Below are 27,928 nucleotides of genomic sequence, written 5' to 3' on the forward strand. Positions count from 1 at the left end.
CCAAAGGGACCCCAGGAACTTGCCCTGAAGATTCGGATGGGTAACAGCCCCCCTCTCCTCCCTCCCTGGGTCCCTTCCTGCCCCTTCCCTCCATCACCCTCTCTCCTGCTCAGACCCGAGTAGACAGTCCTCACACCCACCGAGGAGAGGTCACAGAGACCTGGCAGGAGTGCCGGGGGCTGGGGGCTGCCAAGCCAAACATCGGGGATTCCCAGGGGAGAGCAGGGCAGAGGCCACCAACCCTTGCAGCTTCTCCCTGCCTCACTGACCTTACTGTTCCCCGCTGAAACCAGGAACCCCTTCACTGGAGTTCGGGACCGTGAGTCCACTCACGGCCCAGTGGCTTCAGGTTAGACATTAAACAGAACGTCCTGCAGCCAATAGAGCAAAGGCAGCCTCACGTCCTGGGCCCCTGCTGCTAGGCCCAGGGGCTGAGGTGTGTGTGCCTGAACGCCTACTGGGGGAAGCCCCTCCCGGCACTTGGTGTGGGTTCCAGAAGTATGTTTGACCCTCAGCTGCCCCCTACTCTGGGACTTGGCTCTAGAGGCATATAGGATCCTCTCTGGTTCTCGAAAGTTTTGAGCAGAGCAGCAGCCCGAGCTATAGGTGGAGACAATGGGGACCCTGTGGGGATGGGCCTGAGCCCAGATGAGGTACTAGCTGTTCTGTGTTCAGCGGTCCCTGATCCCACTTCAGGAGACACAGCTGCTGCCTCCCACGCCCTGGGCAGTGTCCCAGGACCGCCCGGGCCCTTCCTGGGCAGTAAGTCACGGTAAGCCTGCCCGGCTGGCCTGTCCATCTCACACGGGGCACTCAGGGGCAGGCCCACAGAATACAAAAGCCCAAGCGGGGCAGCACAGCTTGGCCAGAAAGTTTTTTCTTTCTCCCCACTCCAAGGCCAAGGCCAAACCTGCCTGGAGCCTATCTGGGAGACCGGCAGCCCCAAGCCCACAAGGCAGCTGGGGTGGAGCTGCCACCAGAGGACTCCCTAAATCCCCACCTTTTCAGGGGCCCAGGCTGAGACTCCTGTCCAGGACTGCAGGGGGTGCTGACCCACTCGGGGGCAGGGAGCCTGTGGCAGGACCTCCCCCATCATCCTCCCCCTCCAGCCCAATTTCATTGGGTCTTCTGCCCCCGCCCCACTCCCCCCCCCCCCTACAGTGAGGAAATTGAGACTTGAGGACTCAGGAAGAAGTGCCAAGGAGGGCTCATCATGTGCTGGTGGAACTTCTGGAGCACACGCCCACCCTCTCCCAAGGGCACAAAATCGGCAAGGCTGCGGAGGCCCTGAAGTGAGCTGCCACTCGCCAGCCACCTCCGCCTGGGCCTGCCCGGGTCCCATCTTCCCACCCCACCCCTCACGTCCTAGAGTATGTAGGGGCCAGAGAAATAGATGCTCGGAGGCAATGGCATTGTAATAAAGACACTGCTTTTATTTAGTTTGATATGTTTCTATACAGAATGCAGAAAACACATCTGAAAATCATATAGAAGGAAATAAAAACATGTCAGTGGTTGGTGGACATCTGAATGTGAGACGGACTGTCTCAGAGTCCAGCGGCCATCGCCAGCCCGCACTCAGGGGAGGCGGCTGCCTGCAAGGGCATTGTTGCTGTTGTTATTCTGTTCACTGCCCCGGCGCCTCCGGTTGCCATGGCAATAGGCCATTCTGGGCCAGCCACATCTCTGCATGGCAGTGCCCCGTGGTGGGGTTGCTAGGGGCAACTGAGCAGTTTGGAAGGCCTTGTTGCGGAGCCCTCACCTGGAACACTGGGAATTGTTTACTTTTTGATGAGGTCATCAAAAATAACCTCACCAGGTCAGATCCCACTCGTGCTCGTGCTAACTCCAGGGCACTGAGGACACTCTGGCTTGGACCGGGGCTTGGAGGCACAAGGCCCAGTCACCAGAAGTCCACTGAGCCTTCATCTGCACGCTCCCCGCACCGGGGCGCTGCCCACTCACGTTCCCACAGGGGGCTGGGCAGGGCTGGGCAGGGGAGAGAGTGGCTGGGCCCCGCGGGAGCGGGAGCAAAGGGGAAGGGCCCGGGGAGGGCCGGGGAGAGGCCCCTGCCCTCCGGCCGGCCCTCCCCACCTGAGGCAGCGCACGTTGAGTCCTCTGCGGAAAGGTCTATATGGCTTAGAAGTGGCTGCTTGGTGCGCAAAGGAAGCCTGGCTCCACCCACCGACCCTCGACCACATTATTGCAAAAGGCGTCCCTCCCTAAAAGGTACCCCAGTAACTCTCAGACATCAAGGAAAGTCATGCTCAGAACGGCGTCTTCCACAGAAGGAGAATGGAAGCAGAGGGGGCGCCCCTGAGTCGCGGGACAGAGATGCAGGTGGACGGACGGACGTTCTGCTAAAAGAGGCCAAAGAAGCCTCAGTGTAGTTCTGGAATTTAAACCGTTAGGAAAAGGAGGGGAAAAAATAAAATTAAAATGAGCAAAGCCGTCAGTTCCGTGGAATCGACACTAAGAGCTCGTACAAACTGCTGTAAGCATCACCGTTTTTAATCTTTTTTTTTTTAATAAAACAATTTGAGGCTGTATAAAAACTTTAGTAAAAAATTAGCTTTGAGAGCCCACAGATTCTTCACTACGAACTATTGCTGGCGCTCCTCCCCGGCCACCGGGCGTTCCCAGCCATTCGGGCCCCGGTCTGGGGCAGGAGCGCCAGAGAAGAGGGGTGGGGGGGTCAGGGTGGGGGCTGTGGACTGTTGGGACAACGCGGCCAAGGTCAAGTGAGGAAAGAGCATCACATGACATAAAAATATTGCATCTTCACCAAAATGTCCCCCACTGAGTGTTTCAAAAGCCATGATATTCCTTTTAGGAGGGAAAAACACAGAAGGGTCAAAGAAACTAGGTCGATGCGGTCGAGCCCCTCGACCTCCCCAGGCACCCCCACGAGCAGCTGGTCCACCCTGGAGCACCTAGGTTGGGGGCCATGGCCCGCTGCCTCTCGGAGTCCCCTTTCCGTGGAAACGAAGACCCCTCGGTGGTAAGCCACTAGCATGCGTGGGGTGGGGTGTGAATGTCCGCGGCCCCCCAAAGAGGCCCCTCCCCCGGCTTCCAGCCCCCGGCCGCAGCGGGGCAGCAAGCCCAGCACCAGGGCCCCGGCCCCGAGGAGCCAGGGCCGGGAGGCCCCCAGTCCGACCCTGGGGTATCAGAGCAACCCAGTTTACATAGTGTGAAAAAATAGGATTCCTTTGATTAAAAAATACTGTCCCTTGGTCTTCTCTAAGTTTGAAACACCCTGGGAGCTTATTTTTAGCAAAGCAATTTCCCATACCCACCCAAAAATTATACATACAAGTTTAGGTAAACAGCAGATTAAATGTAAAAACTTAACCTTAAGAAAGTCCTTTGAATTTAATCTTGAGCTACTGTTTTCCAGGTTACGTCCTGCAGCTAGACACACGTGATAGAAAAAACAGTACAGTTAGTGTTAAAGGCAAAACGCAGGGGGCTGGGCGGCCGCCAGCACTGCCTGCGAGTTCGTTCACGGCTCCGCGCTCCCTCCATCCGCCTCTACGCCAAACGGTGCTTTCAGAGCCAGCCATCAAAAACGCAGCGAAGAATTTTCTATGAACAAACAAAAAGCTGTTAGGCAAAAAATAAAAGTAAAAATGTCCCCAAAGCCTCTCCGGCCGCTCTGGGGCTCGGGAGGGGCAGGGAGGCGGGCTGGTCCAGGCCCCGCGTGTCAGTGTGTGCTGGGTCAGGCGTCGGCTCCCCGGGGCCACGGTCTGCAGGCCAGCGGTCTCCACAGACGCCCCGCGCCGTCTCCAGGGCCCCGCCCCACCCCTGCCTCCACCTAGGCGCTTGTGGGTTAAGGGGGCACGTAGGGAGGGGGCGACCGGTACGGGGTCATGTTCTTGGGACGGGAGCCCTTGCCCTCCATGGGGGCGGTGAAGGGGGGGGGAGGCTGGTAGGGAGGGGCGTTGGGGTCCTCATCCCGCAGGGGCGTGTACTCTCCCGCGGGGTCCTGGTTCAGAGGGGTGGTCTCGGGCACGCTCTGGTTGGGGTACTCGGGAGGGGGGAGCGGGGCCTTCTCCTCCTGGAGGATGAGTGGCATGCTGGAGGAGGGCGGGGGCTTGGAGTCATCCAGCTCGTCCGCGAAGATGATGGGCACCCCCTTCTTGATGAAGGTGGCCTGGTCCTCGAGCGTGAGCTTGCCCTTCCGCTTCTTGCGATAGCAGATCATGGCGATGATGCCGGCGATGAGCAGGATGGCCGCGACCACCACGGCCGGAATGACCGTGTGCAGGTACACGTCATCCTCGCTGCTCTTCTCGGGGTCCCTGTCCGGCACCTCCGTGGGCGGCGCCTCCGAGGGCACCCTGCGGGGTGGCGCCACGGGGATGAACTGCAGGTGCCGGCAGCTCCCGGAGCCCGTCACAGCAACGCTCAAGGCCCTGAAGTCAGGCTCCAGCGCATTGGAGAAGGCAGGCCGAGGCCTGCCGTCGTCCTCGGCGATCCTGCGGCTCAGCGCCGTGATCTGCTCCTTGGGACAGGGCTCCAGGGGCAGCGTGTTGTTGGTCCACTCCACCACGATGGAGCCCTGCGTGATATTCTGCAGAGTGACCGTGCTACAGTTGCGGTCCCCAAAGGCGAAGGCCAGCTTCTTCACCAGGGAGATCTTCTTGTGAATGTCATTCACCACCGGTGCCGGGTCACCGGCAAACTTGGCCTTGAACCGCGCAGGTGCCCTGTCCCCCTGAGGGCGCCTGTGGACGTGGATCTCGAAGGCGTCCACGGCGGACAGGCCGCCCTTGTCGGTGGCGTGCATGAAGTACTCGTGCTTGCCCACGTGGCTGCCGTCGGGCAGCCCGTACATGAGCTGGCTGTTGCTGTTGAACTGCACCCAGGACTTCTCGCCCACCAGCTGCTGCTCCCGGAGCTTCAGGGTCAGCTTCAGCTTGTCCGTGGTGGTGTCCTCCTTGTCGTAGAAGGTGTCCGACGGGATCTTCACCTCAAAATAGGTGCCGACCCAGGCGTCCACCCTGTCGATGTGGTTCTTGAGCTCTGGGCGCTGGTTGGGCTCCCCCCCGCGGGGCACGCCGCTGGTGGTCGTGCGGACGCGCGTCGGCGGGGAAGCCGTCTCCAGTCTGGTGACGGGAGCTTTGGTGGTGGCCCGAGGCACCGGTCGGGGGGTACGGGGCTTCTTGGTCGGCCTTCGCGTCGTGGTGGTCGAGTCAGTAGAGGGCGTGGCTGGTTTTGGCGTGGATACTCGTGGCTTCTTGGTGGTAGTTGTGGGAGGGGTGGCGACCGCTGTGGGCTCCACATAGCCAGGGATGGTCATGGTTGGGCGGATCTGGCCAGGGACTGTGGTGCCAGCTTCCGGCACCCGAGTGGGCTGGATAGGGCCCAGAGTTGGAGTCTGAATGATGGCACCTCGAGTCCGAATGGTGACTGTGGGCTTCCCAGGAACGGGGTCCCTGACTGGAGGGGCCAGGGTCTCCGTGGGAGGAGCAATGACCGGAGATGTGGGGGTGGGTACAATCCTGGACGGCGGCTCCTGAATGGCCGTGGTTGGGGGCCCGATGGCAGTGACAGGCGTGGGTGTGGCGTGGATCTGCCGCCGGATGCGCTTGGGAAGAGGGGGCTTCTTGTTGGCGATGTGCCAACCCACCACGGGGTAGCCGAGCTGGGCCGACATGGCGCCCTCCCTGGCGGGAGCCTCTACGCCGCGGATGTCGGGCACGCTGTTCTGATTCAGGGAGCAGCCCAGCTTCCAGGAGAGCAGGGCCCCGTTCTCCACGACCTTCTTTGCGTTTCCTGGGCCGGCCATGAAGGCCGACATGTCGAAGAGCCTGTTATTCACCACGGGCACCAGCTTCATGCTGGGCAGCTCCACCTCTGAGAAGCTCCGCATCCTGTGCAAGAGATCGATCCTTTGCTTTGGGGTCATCTTGGTGAGGTCAGCATCCAGAATGACCGTCAGGACCGTCACGGGCTCCTCAGCCGCACAGGCAGACGAAGCCACCTCGCCGGGGTCGGGGGACGCCGCCCGCACGGACGGCAGCTCGCTGTGGTCCTCGGGGTAGACCTCGATCGAGAACACGCTGGAGGCCTGGGGGACGTGGCTCCCGTTGGCCCCCAGCCGCGCAGCGCTCACTGCGATGTAGTGCACCCCCTTATCCGTGTCTAGGGGGAGCCCCTCCAGGGTGCGGCTCTGCGGGTCCCAGTGCAGCCAGGACGGCAAGGCCTCCTTCCCCGCCGCTGACACCTGGAAGAGACACCGGCATGAGGTGAGTGCCACTGTCACCACATAACCCGAAAACACCCACGGCAGCTAGCCACGGCCTGGCCTGCGTTGGGTGACAGGCTTGAGGTGTAATTCAGAATTCCTGTTGGGTGAGCCTACTCCTCTCTCCTGGGGTTCACTGAGATGTCACAAATAAAAGGGGGCTGCCAGAAGGTCTAGCTTGAAAGGCCAAAGGTCCGTCTAAGGTCACACGGTGCAGACATGGCAGGGCTGACGCTCACACATGTCTCGTCCCGGAGAACCGGCACCATGGGGCCCGAGACTGTCGTGGGTTTTCACACCAGCAACGTGCCCGGCCACCCCGTCGCCCACTCTGCCTGCAGGGTCCAGCCCGACTGTCCCACCCTCCGCGCTCCTTCCCACCCTGGCCTCCGACCTCTCCTCTGCCCTCCGCGGACCCCCTCTGCCTTTCCCCGCACCCGGGGGGCACAGAGGCACACGGGTCTGGGCGCACGAGGCAGCGATGCCCTCAGACGACTCACTGTGCCGCCATCACGTTACAGTCAGGTGTAGCAGACACCGCCAGTCGTCTCTTTCTCAGCTACAAGAAATATTTACTTCAAATGTTTTGGCTGGAAAACCTGTGCTTTAAATCTTTCCAGTTCAATCGCGTTAAACGTGCGAACAGCCTCATCCACCTGTAACACGTAAAGCAAAGGCTGCGCTGCACGCTCCCGTTCTGTGAAAGACCACGAAGCGAAGACGGAAGGCGCAGACGGAGACGCCAGGGAACCAGGGGATGTTTACCGGGCCGGGCCGCACCTGGTCGCGCCCAGCCACAGGTCAGGCGTTCGGCCTGGGTCTCCAGCCCCGAGGCCACTGGTTCCCAGGGTCTCCAGGTCTCCTCAGACGGGAACATTCTGAAGCCCACGCACCTCTGAGCATCCTGGTGCAGGCCGCGTCCGGCCCAGGCAGCACTTTGCGCGGCAACGCTTCATGTGATACGAGGGCCGCGGGAAGCAAACTAAATCTGAGTTCCACAAGGAACCCGGCCAAGGCAAGTCTCAGACAAGCTGGCACCCCTGCATCTTCAAGGCCATTTGGGGAAAGCCCCTGAACTTGGAAGTCTGAACACGCCCGAGGGGCTGGCAGCACCCACAGTCCCCGAAAGACTCCACTGGCAGCCTCTCCCTCCCGAGGGCACCGGTGGAGGGGCCGCTCTGGGATGCAGCGCCCGCTCCGCCGTCCCGGGCAGAGCGGCAGCCCCTTCAGTCCACGGGAACTCCGGACCTCCCTCCAGCTTCCAGTACTCTGCACCACCTTCCCTCTCGGGGCCTGGGGGCGAAGCGGGACAGAAGAGTTCCTTCTGAGAGTCACAGCCGCCAGGACAAGCCAGGACTCATCCTGGTAACAACCGCCTACTCAAGGGGAAGCCCCGTCCTCGGGAGCCCGGGCTGAGTCCCAGCTCCCAGCGGGTTGGGGCCTGACCCAAACTCAGCCCGTCTGCTCATGTGCACAGAGAGGAAAAGGACGCGTCCCTGCACAGTCACAGGGCCAGGCACAGGCTGGATCTGCCGGTGCCGTTCCCCACCCGCCCCTGCGGGCTGAGCACGGACCCAGGACACGCCGCAAGGCTGCTGCCCGAACAGGTCCAGGGCACGTCCAAGCTCCACTCTCCCGGCCCCCTTCCTGACTGGCCTTGCACCCAGCGCACAGTGAGGCCTTGTCTCCCTAGTCGTGCCCCGAAACGGAAGCTCAAAGCATCAAAGGGAACAAGGAGACCGTGGGAAAGGGAAGCCAGGGTCCTACAGGGGAATAAGGCCAAGGCTGGGGCCCCCAGAGCCTTGCGTGCCTGGTAAGACCTGTCTGCAGGTGACGGCCAGAAAGAACACCAGCACTCCCCTCCTCCTCGGTCTGTAACGGGTGTGCTGGAGCCTGGCATATCCGCGCCTGAGGGTCTCACTATCCTTGGAGTCTTCGGTTTACTCGTATAAATACTCCCGCCCTAGCTGCACCGTTAGCACCCACCACTAACCCCTACGGGTGGCCAGGCTAGGCACGGCATGCGAGAGGCAGGAACTCCAGTTCGGTGCGCGTGCTCCTCGGCACCAGCACGTGCTGCCAGGGACTCCCCAGGGTTTCAGGTCACTCGGGCCCCGTCACCAAACACCAGCACTGCCCGGGAGAGGCTGGAGCCGGGGCTGCTGGCCGCACCGCGCAGCGCTCTGCGGAAGGAGCCCTCAGGCAGCTGGTGGGAGTCTGTGGGAGGCAGAACCCGCAGAACAAAGCCCCGCCTGAGAGCACCGCGGGCCACCCCAGAAAAGCCAGAAATCTCTCCAGGGTCAGCAGCCCTCAGAGAGGACGTGCTTCTGAGATGAAGGCCAGCCCAGCATGGAGGAAAAGAAGGTCTCGAGCAGCCGCACGCCCAGTTGGAGGAGTCCTGATCCATAAAGCACATCCAAGAGCGTTAAGAATCAGAACCACAAAATCTGGGCAGAGCTGCAGGGAGTTCCAGAGGCTGCCCGCCCAGCGCCGCTCACAGTGAATCACCATGACCCACGACTGGGGAAGTGCCAACTGGGAGCTCTGGTCACTCCGCAGTCTACACCAGCAGATGACTGGCGGCCCGCTCAGTTCTGGGGCACTCGCTCCAACCGCCTCGCCGGCGCCCTCTCTCGAACAGGGCAGGCAGGGGGAGTGTGCGTAAAGAGGATACAGCTCCTGTGCTAACCCCACACAACACGAGCAGTCGTTCAGCCCGAACCGGCACCAGCTGGGGGAGGGCAGCTGGGAGGAGCAGCTCCCTCATTTAGGCCCTTGTCAAAAAAAGAGAAAAAAAAAAAAGTAGGTTTCCACCCAGAGCAGGAGCCAGCCAGCCAGGCACAAATGAAAAACAAAACTGAAGAACTGGGGCCTGATTAATCCTATGAACTTCGGCTGGTGAAACCAAGAGCCCCAGGTTTTACCACGCAGACCCCAACAGGGTGGCATCTCCCCCACGCAGGAGGGGTGGGGCTCGGAAATGGCCAGGAAAGACTCCAGAGAGACGGGTGAGCGTTTTCACACCCACGTCGTTCCGATGAGCGGATGGCAGCCAGCAAACAGGGACCCTAGGAACAAAGTATAACAAAGACACCGCACTTGGTGAGCACTCCCCCCAACCACAAGCCTTTCGGGGGGCCCTTCGGACCTTAGCGGCGGCCCTTCCAACTAACCCCTCTGAACAGGACGGTCCCAGGGCTTCCAGATGAGCCCCTCCCTGAATCCCCCAGGGAGAATCCCCCAGGGATGTACTGGAGGGCCTTCTCCGTGGCCCACTTTAAAATGCCCCCTCGCCCCTCAGCCAAGCCGCAGAGCTGGGCCAGCCTGCGGCCGTCCACGACCGGCTACCATGGGCAATAGTACCCTGGAGGCCCTGGAACACGAAGCCGTTCGAGGCCGGCAGTGTGGTCCTCCCTGCTCAGGGAGGCGGGGAGCGGTCCCTCCGATGGGAGCCTGAGCCCAATCAGGCAGCAGAGGCCCCCGTGGTGCTGACTCACATCCAGGGTGACCTGTGTCCAAACCATGGTCTAAGGACACCGCGATAACCCTCTGTGGCCAGGACCAGCTTTTCGAATGATGCACACGGGCAGTGACCTGGCTGGGCCTGGCCGGGGGATGACGCAGGCCAACAGGAAGAGCCTCTGGCTTAAGGTCAAAGAGCCAAGACTCTTCCCATGTAAGGTAAAGACCACGGTGGACGGGGACGCAAGGGGCCTTCGCCTTGACAAGCATGGTGGAGCCGCACCCATGCAAGGCAATCACTCAAACCGCAGGCCAGCCCACGGCTCCTGCCACAAAGGCCAAGGCCAAGGCCGCCGCACCACATTCGGAACACGGACCACCTAGCCCGGTTAGCACCCTTCTGGTCTGAGTTACGAGGCACTTTACAGAATGTTGCTTGTTCTCATCTAAAAACAAAAATTTTCCCCCCAAAAAGTAAAGGACAGCCTAGCATAGTTACAATCATTAATAAAACTCTTAAAGACCCACAAACACAAACAAACAAACACAATTCTCAGAAGCAGTCCCTCTCCCCCGAGCCCCGACAGCCCGTTTCCTTGGTCGTGCCCTTTCAGTCCTTGTCCGTGTCTCCCCAGAACACAGAGGCCCGCACTTTCAGGAAGCATTCGAGTTGATGAGTCCAGGCAAATGCCACCCCGACGACCCACCCCCACGGACGCTGCCCCTCGCCAACCCGCATTTCGCGGTGTGCCGCGCTCACAAGGGGTCCATTCAGAGCCGGGGAACACCCACTCGAGGCAGGAAGAGACCGCAGTTCATCTCCCACAGGCAGGGCTGCCACAAAGCTCTCAAGCATCCAAAGAAATGCTCCTTTCATGGGCTCCCCTTCTCGGCCAGAGAGGGTAGCCATTGTTCGTGGGGGAACAATCAGGGGCCCGTGCCAGCGGCTGAGAGCACAGTCCCAGGAAGGGCTGCTCCCAGGCTGCCGACGTCTTGGGTGGAGGGAAAGCCCGCATTGTCTCCAGGCAAGTAGGCTGAGGGGAAGCGGGGATGAAAAGCCATCCACACCAGCTCCACCAGAAGGAGACATCTGGGGGGGCGCTGGGGGGTCGGCCCAGTCCCCTCGTGAGATGCAAGGCAGCCGCTCCTGACCACCCCGGAGAGGAAGGGTCAGCACGTCTCCGGGCCCACGCCCGCCTTCCTCGGCCAGCGAGCCCCACTCACTCAAGTCCCAGGGAAGGCGCCAGTCCCGAGGGAGGCCGGGGCCAGGGCGGGCGACTTGTGCCAGGGCCAACTCAGGACAGCCTAGGACCCGCCCAGCAAAAGCCAAGCTGGATCCTGTGCGACCTGTCCCCAGAGACCCAGACGAGGAGGAGGGTGCCCTGGGACCCAAAGGCAGCTAGCTGGGAGAGCGAAGAAGCGTCAGGACCTGGGATGAGCTTTGTATATGGGCGTCCCGTCTGGGCCAAGGGAGCGCACGCCGGGACCGTCTGCCGTGGAGTGTCCTGAGGTCACAGGGCGGGAGAGAGCTGCATGACTCAGGTCTGTGAGGAAGACCCCACAGGGGCCTGGAGACAACCTGCGGCCTCCTCTTGCATCATCGAGTCAATGGCGTCCATCTGGGAGGTGAGCTGGGGCTGATGGTATCAAACCGGTCGTGGAGGAAGAGCTAGGGAACAGCAGGGGAAGTAACAGATGCTGGCCAGGCTGAGGATGGATAAGCGCTGTCCACTGTGTGCAGAGCACAGGACCTCGGGACGACCCCGGGGTGACGTCCTCTAGCCAGGCAGCCCCTCTCTTCCTCCTCCTCACCTGCTGCTTCCTTGTAGCTTCCTTGCAGCCTGGTGACTCAAGTTTAGGGAAGCCCTTGATTTCGGAGCAGATGCTACCTGAGGGGCCACCAGACTGACGCCAAGCAGCACACCCTCTGCCACTGAGACCCCCAGAGCTGCCACGACCTCCTGAAACAGCGTGACCAGCAGCCCACGTGGGTCAAACAAGGCTCGGCAGGCGGCCAGTGCCGCTCACTTAGCATGAGACTTAATTTTCCAGCCTTTGGACAGACCGTTCCTCAGTCTGCTGTAAACACTGGATGATGCCGTCAGCAACGCCACGCACAGCCCCGACCACTCAGCAAGTACGACAACCAAAGCATCTCGTCTCAGCCGATCCCAGGCAGATGCGCGGCCCAGGAGTCCTCATTAGGCAACTCGGCCACGTCCAAACGGGCCGGAAGGCCAGCCCTCACCTGGGAGCCCCACGGGAGCTTAGCCTGCATTTCTCCCTGCACACAGCCAGGCCGGCTCTGACGGTCCAACGCTCATTGGCAGGCACTGAGGGGGTCCTTGCTCCTCCCTCCGCCAGCCCATGAACACTGGAGGGCGGATGTGCGACAGGGGTCCCACATGCAGACTAACACAAAAACAGAATTTCGGGTACAGAAATTTGCTAAGAGGGTGACGCAGGGCTCTGTGGGAAAGCTGCTTTCATCAGGGAGAGGGGCGAGGGCTCCAAGCCCTCAGGTGATGTCCGAGCCAAACCTGACTGTACCCACGCCAACGGAAGCCGGCCAGGGGCCTGCAGTGGGCCCTGAGCTGGCACGCTGCGTGGCAGAAGGGGGCGAACGTGGCCGGGACGTGGTGTGCAAAGGGAAGGGGGCTTGGTCCTGAGTGGGCCTGGCAACGGGGGTGAGGGAGGGTGTGAAGCGGACGTCAGCTCTCCGCAGACAAAGACGTCTCTGGCCCCAGCGCGGAGAACAGACTGGGGGGTCAAGAACAGAGGTGGTGACCTGGGGAGAGGTGAGTAAGCGGCGGCTCGGGTGATGGTAAGAGCCATGGGTATGGTTTGGAGGTCACCCCAACAAGGCCCCTTGAGACCAGGATCTGAAGTGCTGCTCACATACACAAGAACACCGGGCGGCCCTTGGAAGTGACACCGTTCGAGACTACTCAACCATCGAGGGGAAGGAACTCAAGCCGCAGGGAACGAAGAAAAGGTGAAAACCCATCCAGCACGATCCCAGTTCCGTCCAAGGTGCCCGTCCGGCGTCCGCCCGCGACACGGACACCCCCTGATGAGGACAGGAAATGACGGAGGGTCCACTGAGTGGGAGCAACCACAGCCTTTCCTTTCCCCTTTTGTACAACGCCCATTTGCACAGCATTATTATAATGAGGGGGGAACCCAACCCCCTTAACATAAGACGGGTTAATCCCGTGGGGAATGAGTGGGGCACCGTGATCCCCACCCCGCACAGCCCCGAGGCGAGGGCGCCGGGGACAGGAGTCACACGTCTCCGTCTGCTGCTCTACCGGCTGATCAGCTACCAAACGGTCCGCTTTCCACAGACAAATATGCTCAGATAGAATCCTGTTTGCCCAGTAAAACCTCTTTACTCCCCTGGTGAGTAAGCCTGTTAAGGATCTCTCTGCCAGACACAGCCAGCAGCTGGCTCAGTGCATCACTTCGAGGCACCTCTGGTCGAGACTAATCCGTGTAAGACACCCCAGCGGCCACTGGAACGAGGTCAGCCACCGCAGGGTTTGGCTACCCAGACCAAATCTGCGGTCAGGCGAGAAACGTACCCCTCACACTGTCACTCTTCACCCAACGGCCAGGCTAGCACTTGGCTTGCTGGGATGTTGTGAAGATTACATGGAAATCTTTTGCAAGCACTCCGCAAACTAGAAGGAGTTCCGTGCAAGTGAGCCAGGATCTTCAGAAGTGCGGCCACCGCTGGGATCGCCGCCCCACCCTGCGAACAAGCCATGCCCTACAGGGAGGGGCCAACAGGGAAGAGGAGGAGGGAGTGTGCCCAGACTCACGGGGAAGGGCTGTGACCCCACCTCTCGGTGGGCACAGAACTCGGGGCTATTTCTCATCGGGACGCCCAGGGCTGTGGGTCGGAGGGGGCACGCTGGAAAGGACTAACCAGAGCCTGCGTGTGCTCTGACCGATGGTGCACAGTGAAGTGACGCCGTGCAAGGTTCCCAGCCCGGGCCTTGAGAGACTGGCACCTCTCACTGCCCGTCTCCTGGACCAGCTAATCATGGATCCCGCTACTGCGCTACGAGGAAACCCAAGCAGCCCAGGGAAAGGCCTACATGGAAAGGAACCAAGAACCCTGACCAACAACCCCAGGCAGGCTCCCTGTCAACAGGCAGCACCGACTTGCCAGCCATAAATGAACCATCCCAGAGGGCGCCCTCCGGCCCCAGGTGAGCCACTCTCGCTCGTGCCGTGGGAGGCAGAGACACGGTTCCCAGGCGTGCTCTGAATACCCACATTCCCAGCCACACAAGTGTGAGCAAAACAAACTTTATTTTTTTAAGGAAGTCTTTTTTTTAAGGTTTTATTTATTTTTAGAGAGAGGGAAAGGGAGGGAGAGAAACATCAATGTGTGGTTGCCTCTCATGTGCCCCCCACTGGGGACCTGGCCCACAACCCAGGCATGTGCCCTGACTGGGAATTGAACCAGTGACCCTTTGGTTCGCAGCCTGTGCTCAATCCACTGAGCTACACCAGCCAGGGCCAAACTGGTTGTTTGAACCACTAAGTTTTGGTGATTTAAACATACCAATAGTACACGATGTGTACACAGAAGTCTAAATACAACACAGATATAAAAACTACCATAACAAAGTATAGGCCTTAAAATATTTTTAGTTCATTTTCAAGCTGCACCTCTAAGGAAACGATGGTGCGAGTCATGGGTCAGCAAACTATGGCCATGAGCCAAACCAGGCTGGCCACGTTTCTGAACGGTCCATGACTAAAAATGGTTTTTACATTTTGATTGAAAAAAATCAATACAAGAATAATATTTTATGACATGAGAAAACTGTATGAAAATCAAATTTCAGTTTGTGTCTGTAAGTTAAGTTTTACTGGAACACAACCACGCCCATTCATTTACAGATTATCCACTGCTACTCGTACGCTATACGGGCAGAGCTGAGGAACCACGCCAGCAAGCAAATGGCCTGCGACACCTAACACACCATGTGGCCCTCTAACAAGTGAGCTGACCCCTGCTCTGAGATGTTCACAGTGTGGAAAGTACACCCCACGGACCCAGAGGGCTACCGTGCAGTCTCACTCGGGATCTAGGGGACGTCACAAGGTCCCACAGCCCCAAAGGCCTGGTGTTTCTTCACACAGACGCTTTCTGTGTCCGCCCTGGGCAGCCAAGATACTCTTCCTGCTGCATGGATCTCAGGCGCCCTTATTCTCTGGATTGCTTCCCCCCAAAAAGATGGGGCAAGGCTGACGCATAACTGATTTTGGTTCCTAAGTGCTCATTAGTAAATACAGAATATTAAATTAGAGCAAAACTCCTATATTATTTATACCATTTTAAAAAAAAAAGACAGGTTCAGCTCTGGTTGGTGTGGCTCAGTGGACTGGGTGCCGAACTGCAAACCGAAAGGTCGCTGGTTCGATTCCCAGCCAGGGCACATGCCTGGGCTGTGGGCCAGATCCCCAGTTGGGGGCCATGAGAACCACATATTGATATTTCTCTCCCCTTTCTCCCTCCCTTCTCTAAAAATAAATAAAATCTTTTTTTAAAAAATAGGTTCAAAGCAGTTAAAAGTTCTGTATTTCTTGGGTTTAATCCCACGGTCAATGAAAGGAGGCCTTTTCCTGTAACTTTTTCCATCACACCCCTAACTCGATGACCAAGAGGTCTCTCAGAGTACAAATGTCAAGACTTTCTAATGGTGAAAACTCAAAATGGGAGGAAGAATAAAGGTTTTTTTGGGGGACACTAGTCTGAGACCTATGGTGACCCTCTCGTGAACACTGGTGGCTGTTCCTTGGCCACTTAGTAGGCTCTGGAACGGCTGAGCTCAGAATCATCAGAGTGAAGAACTGAAAAACTAAAACCTAAAGTTAAAATGGGAGAAGAGAATTCTTCCTCCCTTCCTTTTTATAGCCAGTCTCTCACCTTGACAACGTCTCCATTGGAGGCAATTAAATCTGTCGGGATGGTCACTCGAAACGAGCGCCCGACGACAGCGGTGCCATCAGGAATGCCAACCACCGTGGGAACCGCCTCGGGGAGGTCGGAGAGCACCGAGTGCATGGACGCCTCGAGCTGGTTCTCCCAGTCCCTGATGGCCTCCGGAGGGTCACTCGGCCAGTGCGACTGAGTCACGGACACACACAACAGAAGGAGACAGGTCCTCCCCCAGAGGGGGAGCAGCAGCGAGAGGCCCACAGACATCCTCATCCAGGGTCGAGTCTCCTCAGGCCGAGAGTCTCGCGAGGAAGGGAGGTGAGCGACGTGGTCCCAGGGCCGGGTCCTCACCCTCTGCACACCTGCTCCATCCCCGGGCACTCAGATCCTAGAAGAGAAGAACAATCGTCTGTCGTCAGCAACCCCCATGAGCTCGAAGTCGTGCGCGGGCCGCTACTGCCCTGTAAACGTCCCCAAAAGAGCTATCCTGCGTTGGACCAGGTCTCACCCTGGGTCCAGTCCAGAGCCACCAGCCCCATGTGGCTGCCGAGCACTGGAAATGGGGCTGGCCCACCAAGTGCAAAGAACACTTACACTTTATATACAGATTTTTAAAACTTCATATACAAAAGGAATGCAAAATATCTCATTAATACTTTTGAGATATTCTTACATATTGAAATAGTATTTTGAACATAAACACATCAAGTAGTAAATATTAACAAATGGTAAATAAAGAAATGTATTAAATTAAACAGTATTAAAATTCATTCTTCCTTATTTTTACTTATTTTTACGTGACCTGTGTGGCTCACGTGACATTTCCGTTGGGCCGTGCTGCCCCAGACCGAGCTTCTACCGGACAGGACACACAGGGGTCGTGAAGACACAATTAGATCTAGAACACAGGACCTTCCGCAAGATGCCTGGCTCGGTCTGTGCAGATGCCGGCACCCCGAACACTAGGGGACTGGTCGAGATGCAGAGACGGCAACCGGGTGCGGAACGTGCGTCCTGACTGGATCCCGGACTGACTTCAAACACAGAAAACACACGAGTCTAGTGCCCAAGGGGGTCCCTGGGGAATTTTGCATGTGGGCTAGAGGGAAGATTTACTGTTAGTTTTACTAGGTGAAATGATGGTGCTGTGTCTCTGTAACAGACTGTCCTTGGGTTTTACAGTACTTAGGGATAAAACACCAAAAATCCCTGCACCTCGCTTTGAAACGGTCCAGAGAAAAACGTGTGCGTGTACATATAAAGACAGAGCAACAAAGTACAACCGTTAAGTTTTTAAAACGTACCTTTGAAAAGACTAAAAAAACACAAGCATTTGCACACAGACATGCGACAAATGCCCACCCTCCCTCATACTCCCAGCGCTTATCACAGGACCCGTGTACTGATCGTGTGTTTGTCAGCTCAGTGCCAGTGAACCACACTTACGTGGCCGCTCCTGCCTCCGCACCGAAGTAATGAGAATCCTGCACACTGTCCCCTCCCCCCCACGCCAGCTGCAGACAGCTCAGGACACGGGCTCTGAGGCCGGCGGCCACCGATGCCTCATGGGGCTTGCTGGGGGCCCACAGGTGACCGCCGCCATCAGGAACTATTTCTCATTCTGGAGAAGGATTGAGCCCCGCCCCGAGCCAAGCTGCTGAAGGGCCACATGATGTATTTTCTGACCTGGGTAACGCAAAGGAAGTAAAACTGCTGAAGAAAACACAGCCACTGAAACGGGCAGTGTATGCTAAAGTCAATGCACATCCAAGCCAATTCCAGCAGCCTTTTTTTTTTTTTTTTTTTTTCTATTCTGGTTCCTATTTTGTTTTTGAGCTACCATTCACCATACAAAGCCAAACCCCAAGAAAGCAAAAACAATTTTGGAGCCCGGGAGTCCTATTGTAGCAAACAAAGACTTAACCTAAAACAATGGTATATAAGGCCAAGTCTCATGAGGACAACAGCCAGCTGACTGTGGAACCAGAGAGAGAGCCAAAACCAGCTTTGCAAGGAGTTGTTCGAAAGTTCTGGAACAAGTGGCCACTTAGGCTCCTCCCTTGCTTTCCCATCACAAACTAGATAAATCCCAGGTAGAGACACAAATATAAAAAGCAGAATTAATTTTTTTTAAATATAGTTGAATATCAGGACAAAGAAGGATTCCATTTTAAAAGACATCAAAAAATATAAAACATAAAGGAAAAAGCCCACTGGGCTTCCAGGAAAATGGAGTAATGATATGTTCTTCCCTGGTTTCCCACTAACTACAGTGAAAATCCCTAGACATTCTATATAAAATAAACATAAGCCTTGGCTGGTGTGGCTTAGTGCACTGAGCGCCAGCCTGTGAACCAAAAGGTCACTGGTTTGATTCCCAGTCAGGGCACATGCCTGGGTTGCAGGCCAGATCCCCAGTTGGGAGCATGCAAGAGGCAACCGCACGCTGATGTTTCTCTCTTTCTTTCTCCCTCCCTTCCCTCTCTCTGGGAAAGTAAATTAAGTAAAATCTTAAAAAAAAAATCACCTAAGACTTGGTTAAAAAAAGGCAGACCAGCTAGGGACCCAGGACTCAAGGAAAAACACTGGTGAGTCCCATGGGTTTTCTTCTTGCCTCTACCTCCCAGAGCTGGAGCCGAAGGAGACGGCAACCCAGAAACACCAGCAGGTGAAACAACGAAGGTCCCAACAAAAGTCTGCTCTCTTGAGCCAAAGGGGCAGGGAGGGGGCAGCCTAGCAAGACAGAAAACACTTAGACAATAACAGCTCTATTCTAGCCAAACACCACGGAAAAAAGTGGGGCCCCACTCCCACCCACACCAGCCAAGTCCGAGTGTGGGACCCAGACGTCCGGCCTCGTGAGGCTGTAACAAGGCACCCCGGCACCCCCACTGAGGCAGTGTCAGAGAAGGCCAATCAGGGACTTTCGTCCCCACCGGCCAGTAACAACGTGCTGCCCTCCTCCTCCTCCAGCCCCTCAGGGTCAATGGAAAGGACTCGGGAACCCGTACGTCTACGCCCACCCAGGCAGTATGAGGAGCCTCTCCCCGGCCCTCCTAGGAAGGTATCTCAGGAGGGTTCACGGAGGGTTGCAACTCTCACCACTGCCCAGTGGTAGTGATGCCCGGATGTCCACCACTGCGCAGCGGTAACAAGGACTTCGCCCACCTTCAGGCGTCTCCAAGGGCCGAGTGGGGGACCTGCACAGCAACCTCCACTTCCCAGTGATCAGGCGGCACCACCCCTTCCTCTCCCCTGCCAGAGAAGTACCAGAAAAAAACAGCTAAAAAAGAACTTTAGGGTTTCAGAACAAAATACAAAGCTGTCCACGTTTCAATTTTTTTTTTCAAAGTCACACCTAGAACCGGGACGACTGCAAACTGAGCGAGAAAAGGCGACCAGTGCATGACCGCGCCGAGGTGACAAAGGCAGGCAGGGGTAAGAGGGCGGGAAGACACCGGGCGAATGCTGGCGGGCAAAGGAAGATCTGCCCAGACAGACATCATATAATGACGTCAGGGGCAGCCCACCAAGAACCAGAACAACAACAACGTTAAATGCCATGCACCACACAACAGAGCTACGAAATGGGTACAGCGGAAACCGATAGAACTGAAAGAAAAAACTTAAGAGTCCACAATTCTAGCTAGAAACTTCACTACCACTCTCTCAACAGCTGACAAAATAACTACAAAGAAAATTAACAAGGATACAAAAAAACTCAAAAATACCATCGGTCAATACCTCTAGTAGACCTTTACGAAGCTCTCCATCTGCCACTGGGGCACACACTCCTTTCAAAGGCTCCTGGAACATACGCCCAGATAGACCATATCTAAGGCCATGAAATAAACCTCAACAAAAAGCTTTTTAATCCTCACCGAGGATATGTTTATTGATTTGAGAGAGAGAGAGAAACATAAGATGTAAGAAACATTAATCGGTTGCTTCCTGTACTCACCCTATCCAGGGATCGAATCTGCAACGCAGGTATGTGCCCTGACCAGGAATTGAACCCACAACCTTTTGGTGTATTGGATGATGCTCCAACCAACTGAGCCACCCAGCCAGGGCCAAACCTTGACAAATTTAAAGGAAATGAAATAAACCCTGGCTGGTGTGGCTCAGTGGATTGAGCGCTAGCCTGCAAACCAAAGGGTTGCTGGTTTGATTCCCACTCAGGGCACATGCCTGGGTTGTGGGCCAGGTCCCCAGAAGGGGCGCACGAGAAGCAACCACACATTGATGTTTCTTTCCGTCTCTTTCTCCCTCCCTTCCCCTCTGTCTAAAAATAAATAAAATCCTGAAGGAAATGAAATAATATTGAATGTGTTCTTCAACCATGAGGGAATCAAATCAGAAATCAGTAACTAAAGGAAAACAGGAAACTCTCCAAACACTTGAAAATTATACAACATACCTCTAAATAATCCTGGGGTCAAAGAGGAAGTCTCAAGGGCTATAAAAAATTACAATGAACTGAATTAAAAAAATATACTTGTTTACTTGTATTAAAATTCATGGAACACAACTAAAGCAGTGCTTAGAGGTGTATTTATAGCCCTGAGTCCACTAGAAAATAAGGAAGTCTCAAACCAATAATCTGTGCTCCTACCTCAAGAATCTAAAAAAAAAAAAAGGCCAAATAAACCCAAAGCAAGCAAAAGGAAAAAAAATCATAAAGAGCAAAAGTCAGTGAAATTGACCTGGCTGGTATTGCTCAGTGGACTGAGCGCCAGCCTGTGAACCGGAAGGTCCCCAGTTCAATTCCCAGTCAGGGCACCTGCCTGGGTGGTGGGCCATGTCCCCAGCTGGGGGCAGCAAAAGGCAACCAACTGATATGTCTCTTGCACATAGATGTTTCTCTCCCTCTTCCTCTCTCCCCTTCTCTCTCTCGGAAAATAAATTTTAAAAATTCTTTTTTAAAAAATCAATGAAACTATAAAAACAAAAAAGAAACACACAAAATAAAACAGTTTCTTTGAAGAGACTACTAAATTGACAAATCTCTAGTAAAACTGACAGAAGACACAAATTCCCAGTATCAGGGATGAAACAGGAGATATCCCTATATAGATCCTACAGACATCCAAAGGATAATAATACTTCAAATAACACAGATAAATTTAACAAATCAAATGAAAGACACCAATTCCTTGAAAAGTACAAACTAGCACAGTTCACCTACTATGATACAGATAATTCCTATTATTAAGGAAACTGAGTTTATAATTTAAAAACTCCCACCAAAAGCCCTGGCTGGTGTGACTCAGTGGACCGAGCTCCAGCCTGGGAACCGCAAGGCCACTGGTTGACGGCTGGTCAGGGCACGTGCCTGGGTCGCGGCCAGGTCCCCGGTTGGAGGAGCATGAAAGGCAACCAACCAGCCAGTGTATCTCTCACACATCAGCGTTTCCCTCCCTTCTCCATCTCTAAAAAATAAATAGTCTTTTAAAACTCCCACAAAAAGAAATCTCCAGGCCCAGATGGCTTCACTCATAAATCCTACCATGCATTTAGAAAAAATAACATGAATTCTATACAACCTTTTCCAGAAAGTACAGGGATACTCTCCTATTCATTTTATGCAGCTATCATCACACTTATACCAAAACCAGACAAAGGCGATACCAAAAAAAAAAAAAGAAAAGAAAAGGACAGAAAATATAGATCATTAAATCTCATGAACAAAGAAAAATTTATAAAAAAATTTAACAAAATATTATCAAATAGAATTTAGCAATACATAAAAAGAATTATACACCATAAACAAGTAGTATGTAATCCAAGGATACAAGACCAGTTTGGTATTTGAAAATCAGTCAATGTAACTAAGGAACAAAAATCACACGATCATATCAACCGATACAGAAAAAGTACCTGACAAAATTCAACACCCATTCATGACGGACACTCTGAAAACAACGGGAACAGAGAATGTCTTCAGCTTGATAAAGAGCATCTACAAAAAATATATACCTAACATTACACTTAAGGACAGAGTGCACACTCTCTCCTTAAGGTCAGAAACAAGGCCAAGATGTCCACTCTCATCACCTTTATGTGACCCAGTGCTAGGTGTTCTAGCCAGTGTACTAAGGCAAGGAAGGCGGGGGCGGCGGGAGCATAAAAATTGAGAAGGAAAAAATGTTTTGTTTTTTTTTTAAAGATTTTATTTTTTATTTATAGAGAGGGGAGGGGGAGAGAGAGAGAGAGAGAGAGAGAGGGAGAGAGAGAGAAACATCCATGTGTGGTTGCTGGGGGTTCTGGCCTGCAACCCAGGAATGTACCCTGGCTGGGAATCGAACCTGGGACACTTTGATTCCCAGCCCATGCTGAATCCACTGAGCTATGCCAGCCAGGGCTGGAAAAAATGTTTTAAAAATCCAGAAATACACCTATACAAGAATGCCCAACTGACTTTTTTATTTCAATAGTATTTTTACTACTTTTAAAAATACATTTAATTGATTATGCTATTATAGTTGTCCCATTTTTTTCTCCCCTTTATTCCCCTCTGCCCTGTACCCCACCACGAGCATTCCCCCCCCCTTAGTTCGTGTCCGTGGGTCGTACATGTAAGTTCTTTGGCTTCTCCACTTCCCATACTATCCTAACCTCTCCACCTATTTTGTATCTACTGTTTATGCTTCTCATTCCCTGAACCTTTTCCCCTACTCTCCCCGTCCCCATCCCTGCTGCTAACCCTCCATGTGATCTCCATGTCTGTGAATCTGTTCCGGTTCTAGTTGTTTGCTTAGTTCGTTTTTGTTTTTTTTAGGTTCGGTTGTTAGTAATTGTGAGTTTGTCGTCATTTTACCGTTCATATTTTTTTATCTTCTTCTTTTTCTAAGTTCCTTTACCATTTCACATAATAAGGGCTTGGTGATGATGAACTCCTTTAACTTGGCCTTATCTGAGAAGCACTGTATCTCCCCTTCCATTCTGAACGACAGCTGTGCTGGATAGAATAATCTTGGATAGATGACTTTTGACAAAGGTGCCAAAGCAAGTCAATGGGGGTGGGGGGAGTAGGTTTTTCCACAAATGGCACAACCCTGATGTCAATGAGTGGACGGATGGTTGAACCAACCGTGGACATGCATACCATGAAATGGAACGAAACGTAACTACTGACACACTCGGTAACTTGGGTGTGTGCCACACTCAAGGGAATTACAATGACAGAAAAGTGCTCATCCCAAAAGGGTGCGTTCTATACCATATGATTTAATTTTTGTAACATTCTTCAAGTGACAAAACTACAGAAACAGAGAACAAATTAGTAGTTACCGGGGCTAAAGAGAGGGTCAGGGCAAAAGGGAAGTAGGCGAGGCTCTAACAGGGTAATGTGAGCGATCTTCAAGGCGATGACGATGTTCTGTATTTTGACTGTATCACTGTCAATACCCTGGCTGATAGTGCATCCATACCATGCTTTTGTAAGATGTTACCATGGGGGCAAACTGGATAAAGGGCACACAGGGTATTATTTTTAACAACTGCATGGAAATCCACAATGACCTCAAACATTTTTTCTAAATCTTAAAAAAAAAAAAAAAGAAAAAGTCCTGGCTGGTGTGGCTGAGTGGATTGAGTGCCGGCCTGCAAAACCGAAAAGTCGCCGGTTTGATTCCCGGTCAGGGCACATATCTAGGTTGCCCACCGAGTTCCCGGTTAGGGGTATGCAAGAGGCAACTAATCAATGTTTCTCTTACACAGTGATGTTTCTTTCCCTCTCTTTTTCCCTCCCTTGCCTTCTCTCTAAAAATAAATAAATATAATCTTTAAAAAATAAAAAACAAATATTTCTAGGTCTTCTGTTTTATGCTGTTTAACTGTAACTTCGGCGTTCCCTTCACCGCTGCACAGCGCTTCCCCCGACGGCCTGTTCTTTCTCACGCACCTCGAGTGGCTCAGCTCCACCACATCCCCCTAGGCTGGCTGGAAGGGTGGGAACCGCGGGAGGGCAGGGACGCAGCTGTCGCAACTGCTGGTGGATGGCAGTGCCAGGCACACCCCTCATCCATGACTGGGGAGGACATGGGACTTCCTTTCTTTTAGCTTCTGCCTATGTCTTCACACGTTAGTTCACTTACTTTTCTACTTATTAGATCCATTTGGTCTTCACTTTTTAAGCGATTCTCCATTTTAAAATTCTCAGCTAATGTGAACCCAGCAGCGGCACGAGACACGCCCTGCCACCAGCGCAGAAGCTCAGCTGCTATCTGCGGACGCATGACGGCGCCGGGTATCTGCTTCATGACTCAGTGCTCCGCATTTAGCACGCAGACGCTGTCCCAGGCACAACTCCAACTGCTATGTGTTGGTTTCCATGCTCTGGGGAGAAAAGGATCTTTATGCAACTTGGCAAAAAGCAGCCTTGTGTCTTTCTGACGCTGGCTTTCTATAAGCAAGGGTCACGTCTCCCCATGCCAGGAATTTGGCAGGCTGCACCCACACACCCTGATGAGGACGCCCCTGGGAGGTTTTTACACCCACTCATACACCTGGTCACTCAGAGTGGGAGGCACTGCTGAGATCCCCTCGCCATTTTTCAGGGACCAAGGCCCAAAGAGGGGTGACCTCCAACACGGTCACACCGAACCTGCGGGCAGAACATGGTGGGAGAAGGTGCTCAGGAATCAGAGAAAGACAATGGCCAGAGTCCAGTGGTCTTTCTGACACAGCCACCCATTTTCACACCGCACACGCAGACTTACACGGCACCGTCTGCAACACCAGGACGCGCTCCGGCAGCCCAGGACTGTGTCTCGGCGGCACTCACCGCTGACTGGCACTCACCCTGACAGGCACTCACCACTGACCGGCACTCACCCTGACCAGCACTCACCCTGACCGGCACTCACCCTGACCGGCACTCACCCTGACCGGCTGGCAGAAGCTGCCGAGGCTCTCGTTCTGGGAACTGGGGAGAGGGGATGAGTGCCAGGACCCAGTGCAGTGCCCACCACCAGGTCTGAGCTCAGCGCTGCCCTGGACTCCAGTGAAATCCAACGCTGTGAAGAGGGACCTTCCCAGAGCCTTGGAGTGCCGGGCTCTCTGAACGCACGCTCCGCGGCCATGGCACACGGTGTGAAAATGGCACAGCTGCCAGGAAGCCGTCCCATCCCTTAGTTCCAGACTGTCCGCTCTGGGGACAGAGAAACCTTCAAAGCGTTGGGGCCTGCAAAGCGCGGATGCATCGCAGCCCTTTGGGTCACTGCTGTCCCAGAGCAGACACTCAGGCCGCCCCCTCCCTCTTCTCTAGGGACGAACCTGCACTCCTGCCCCGAGCACCACCGGCTCCAGGGAGGAGAGCCCACAGCGCCCCAGATACCCGCCCGACGCCCCCTGGCCAGGCGCTCCTTCAGCACCTGGCAGTACCAGTGAGGCAGCACCCCACAGAGTGAGGGTGCTCACAGAGTGAGCACCTCCGCCAGGCTGGCTCCCCGGGTACTCTTCCCCGGTGGAAGACCAGCCTGGGTTCCGGGAGGCGCCCAGGGAGCCCCTACACTGAGCTCACTTCGGGGAAGTCCCCTCTCCCAGAGGGAGGAACCGCAGCTAGCGGTGGGTGGAGCCCGGCCCACGCTTCCTCTCGCCAGCACCCCAACTCTGCAGCAGCAGCGCGACTGGCAGACTCAACCAGCCCGCGTCCAGCCGTGCCTGAAAGGTGATGTCCTCTGAAACCCGAAGCCCAAAAACTCTGTCCTGGAGGCAGGTGTATTCATCCTTGACTGGATCGGTCAGCAAGGGCACGAGCAGAGACTCAGAAACACTGTACAGTGACGGGTGAGGATGCCGGGCATCTGAGGCAGGCAGCGTTCAGAGGACAGAACCCATCTGTCACCAACTCTAACCCCGTGTGTGTGTAACGGAAGCGTGTGCCTCGCGGAGGGACGGGTGTACACCCACGAGAAGACCCCGCTCTGCCCAGACCGCGGCCTGGAAGGCGAGGCCCCTGGAGGCCGAGGCCCAGCCCCAGGAGACTAGGAGAGAAGTGGAAGCACTCTGCGGCATCAGGCTGCCCCCGCCCAGAGCCGGAGGGCGCCCCGTCCACGGGGAGGCGCAGTCAGCCGGCGCTCTGTTCCACACGCGCGAGGAGCAAAGGCAGACGCGGCGCCGGCTCCATTCGGGTCGCGTCCCTGTTCCCTCACGTGCAGGCACTGGCAGAGAACGCACCTTCCAGATATCTTCACCGAAACTCGGAAAGGCCAGCTCCCTCCTGGCTGTTACCTTCTGATGAAGGAAGGGTGAGGGTCAGCCCATTATTAGCCACGCCAAATGGGGCAGCGGCAGGGCCAGCGCACCCCACCCCTCCCCAGAGCCCCCTCTTCCAAAGCTGTTATCCACAACTACACTGTCAGACTGCTACCATTTGCCACAGTAATTAAAACATTTAAAGAAAATCGAAAAGTCAAAAGCAACAACTTCGCTGAAACTGCCACTCCAGGTTCCATCCAGCAAAAAAAAAGCTTTTGTCAGTCGAACATGAACACTAGAACTCCGGCGGCTAACCAATTCACGACTGCCCGACCTGCCGTCAACAGGATGCACGCCGCACGGTGCAAAACAATAGTGTGAAGTCAGTGTTTACTCGGGCTCCGAACACTAAAAAGACAGGCAGAGTCCTCCGCTCTGAGTTGAAGGCAGGCCTGCTTCACGCCCTGGCGGCGGAGGGGAAGGTGTGGGGCCAAGGCACGGGGAAGATTCAAGGCGGCACCCCACGCTCACTGGCGGCTCAGGAGGCCAGCTCCCGCCCAGCCCGTGCGCCGGGGGGCCACCACCACGTGTGGGGACAGCCCTGCAAAGACACCATCAGGGGGCTGAGTACCCCACCAAAGGAGCCCAGGGTCCCAGACACAGCAAGAGATCCAAAAGTCAAAGTGCGTGGGAGGAAAAAGTGACCGCCTGCGAGAAGCAGGCGCTGCACACCAGTCCGTCAAACAGGAAAGTCGCCCTGAACCTTCCCTCAGCTGGAAAGCTCGCGAACTCTCTCTTACCACAGACACCAGAGCAGAGGTCCAGGAAGGGCAGCGGTTTCTGCTGCCGCTGGTGTGTTTTTTCCACAAAGGCAGGAAGGAAGCGAAGCTTTAATACCTGAGCACAAGCTCACTCAGGTGCAACCCCTCCTAGAGGCAGGGAAGGGAGGCAAGGCCAAACCCAGGACAGAGCGGCCAGCGCCACTGGACCGTGGGTTTTAACCTGGGTAGATTTTTAACATCCTACGTGACAAAGCTCACGGAGAAACAGTCCCTTTCACACGCCACTGAACTCCACGTGCTGCTGTTCAACATTACTCACTGCCGAACGGAACACTTAAAAATGGTGAAGATGGTAAATTGTATGTCACATGCTTTTTTTTTTACCACAATTTAAACATTTTTATAGTTATGATGGTAAATTTTATATTACATGTTTTATCACATTTATAAATAAATAAATGTTTTTTAAAAAACACTACTCATCCCTGGCCTGTGTGGCGCAACTGGAGAGTTGTCCCCATAGCTGAAAGGTCACAGGTTCGATTCCTGGTCAGGGCACATGCCTAGGTTGCGGGTTGGATCCCCGGTCTGTGCACCAGTGGGAGGCAACCTGTCGATGCCTCTCTCCCCCTCCCTCTCTCTCTATAAGTGATGAGGAAATGTCCTCAGGTGAGGATTTAAAAAAAACCTCACTCAGAGTCCCACCAATTAGATTTCAGGAAAAAACACCTGTGAGGCTCGGGACCCGTCTTTAATCACGGGTGCCCAGGCAGGGCACTGAGGACGGAAACGGGCAAACCGAGGCCGGAGACAAGGCCCAGGTCTGGCTGCCCACCTGCCCGGGGCAGGGCGGGGTGGCAAGCCTGGGAGCCGGCGTGGGGGGGTGGGGGGAGCAAGTGTCCCAGGTGGGCGGCCAGACTCCGCAGGACCCGAGTGGGAGTGAGTCACCACGTCCACATACCTGCATGGCGTCCAAGAACCCAATTAAAGCAAATTACAATTACCTCAAGACAGCCCACAGTAATTAACACTCTGGTGCACATTTGCCGACTCCCCACCCTGTGATAGGTGTGAAACTTCATCGGTGATGCATGAGGTCTTCCTGTATTTCATACAAAAATATCCCATTAAGATTTACATCCATGACTAAATCACACAACTCGAGAGGTCATAAGCTAAGTAGTTATGTATTACACACAGGCTTTTTCCACGGAGGTGCTTGCAGGTAACTAGCAGCTGCCTTGATAGGCGGGGAGATGACTGAAACTCCCG

At 55.1% G+C, this 27,928-nt stretch overlaps 1 protein-coding gene across 3 annotated transcripts in view; it reads right to left on the bottom strand.

Moving 5' to 3' along the window:
- Positions 1 to 1,410: 1,410 nt before the first annotated feature.
- Positions 1,411 to 27,928, bottom strand: part of DAG1 (dystroglycan 1) — a 49,904-nt gene continuing 23,386 nt past the window's right edge. For all 3 annotated transcript variants that reach the window (XM_028518157.2, XM_028518156.2, XM_028518155.2), the window contains exons 2-3: positions 15,660 to 16,059; positions 1,411 to 6,229 (exon numbers count right to left, since the gene is read on the bottom strand). In XM_028518157.2, the coding sequence (XP_028373958.1) occupies positions 3,830 to 6,229; positions 15,660 to 15,944 (2,685 nt within the window). In that variant the 5' untranslated portion in view covers positions 15,945 to 16,059 and the 3' untranslated portion in view covers positions 1,411 to 3,829. The remainder of the gene's footprint in view (positions 6,230 to 15,659; positions 16,060 to 27,928) is intronic.

The sequence above is a fragment of the Phyllostomus discolor genome, chromosome 7 (genome assembly GCF_004126475.2).
Source record: "Phyllostomus discolor isolate MPI-MPIP mPhyDis1 chromosome 7, mPhyDis1.pri.v3, whole genome shotgun sequence".
NCBI lineage: Eukaryota > Metazoa > Chordata > Mammalia > Chiroptera > Phyllostomidae > Phyllostomus > Phyllostomus discolor.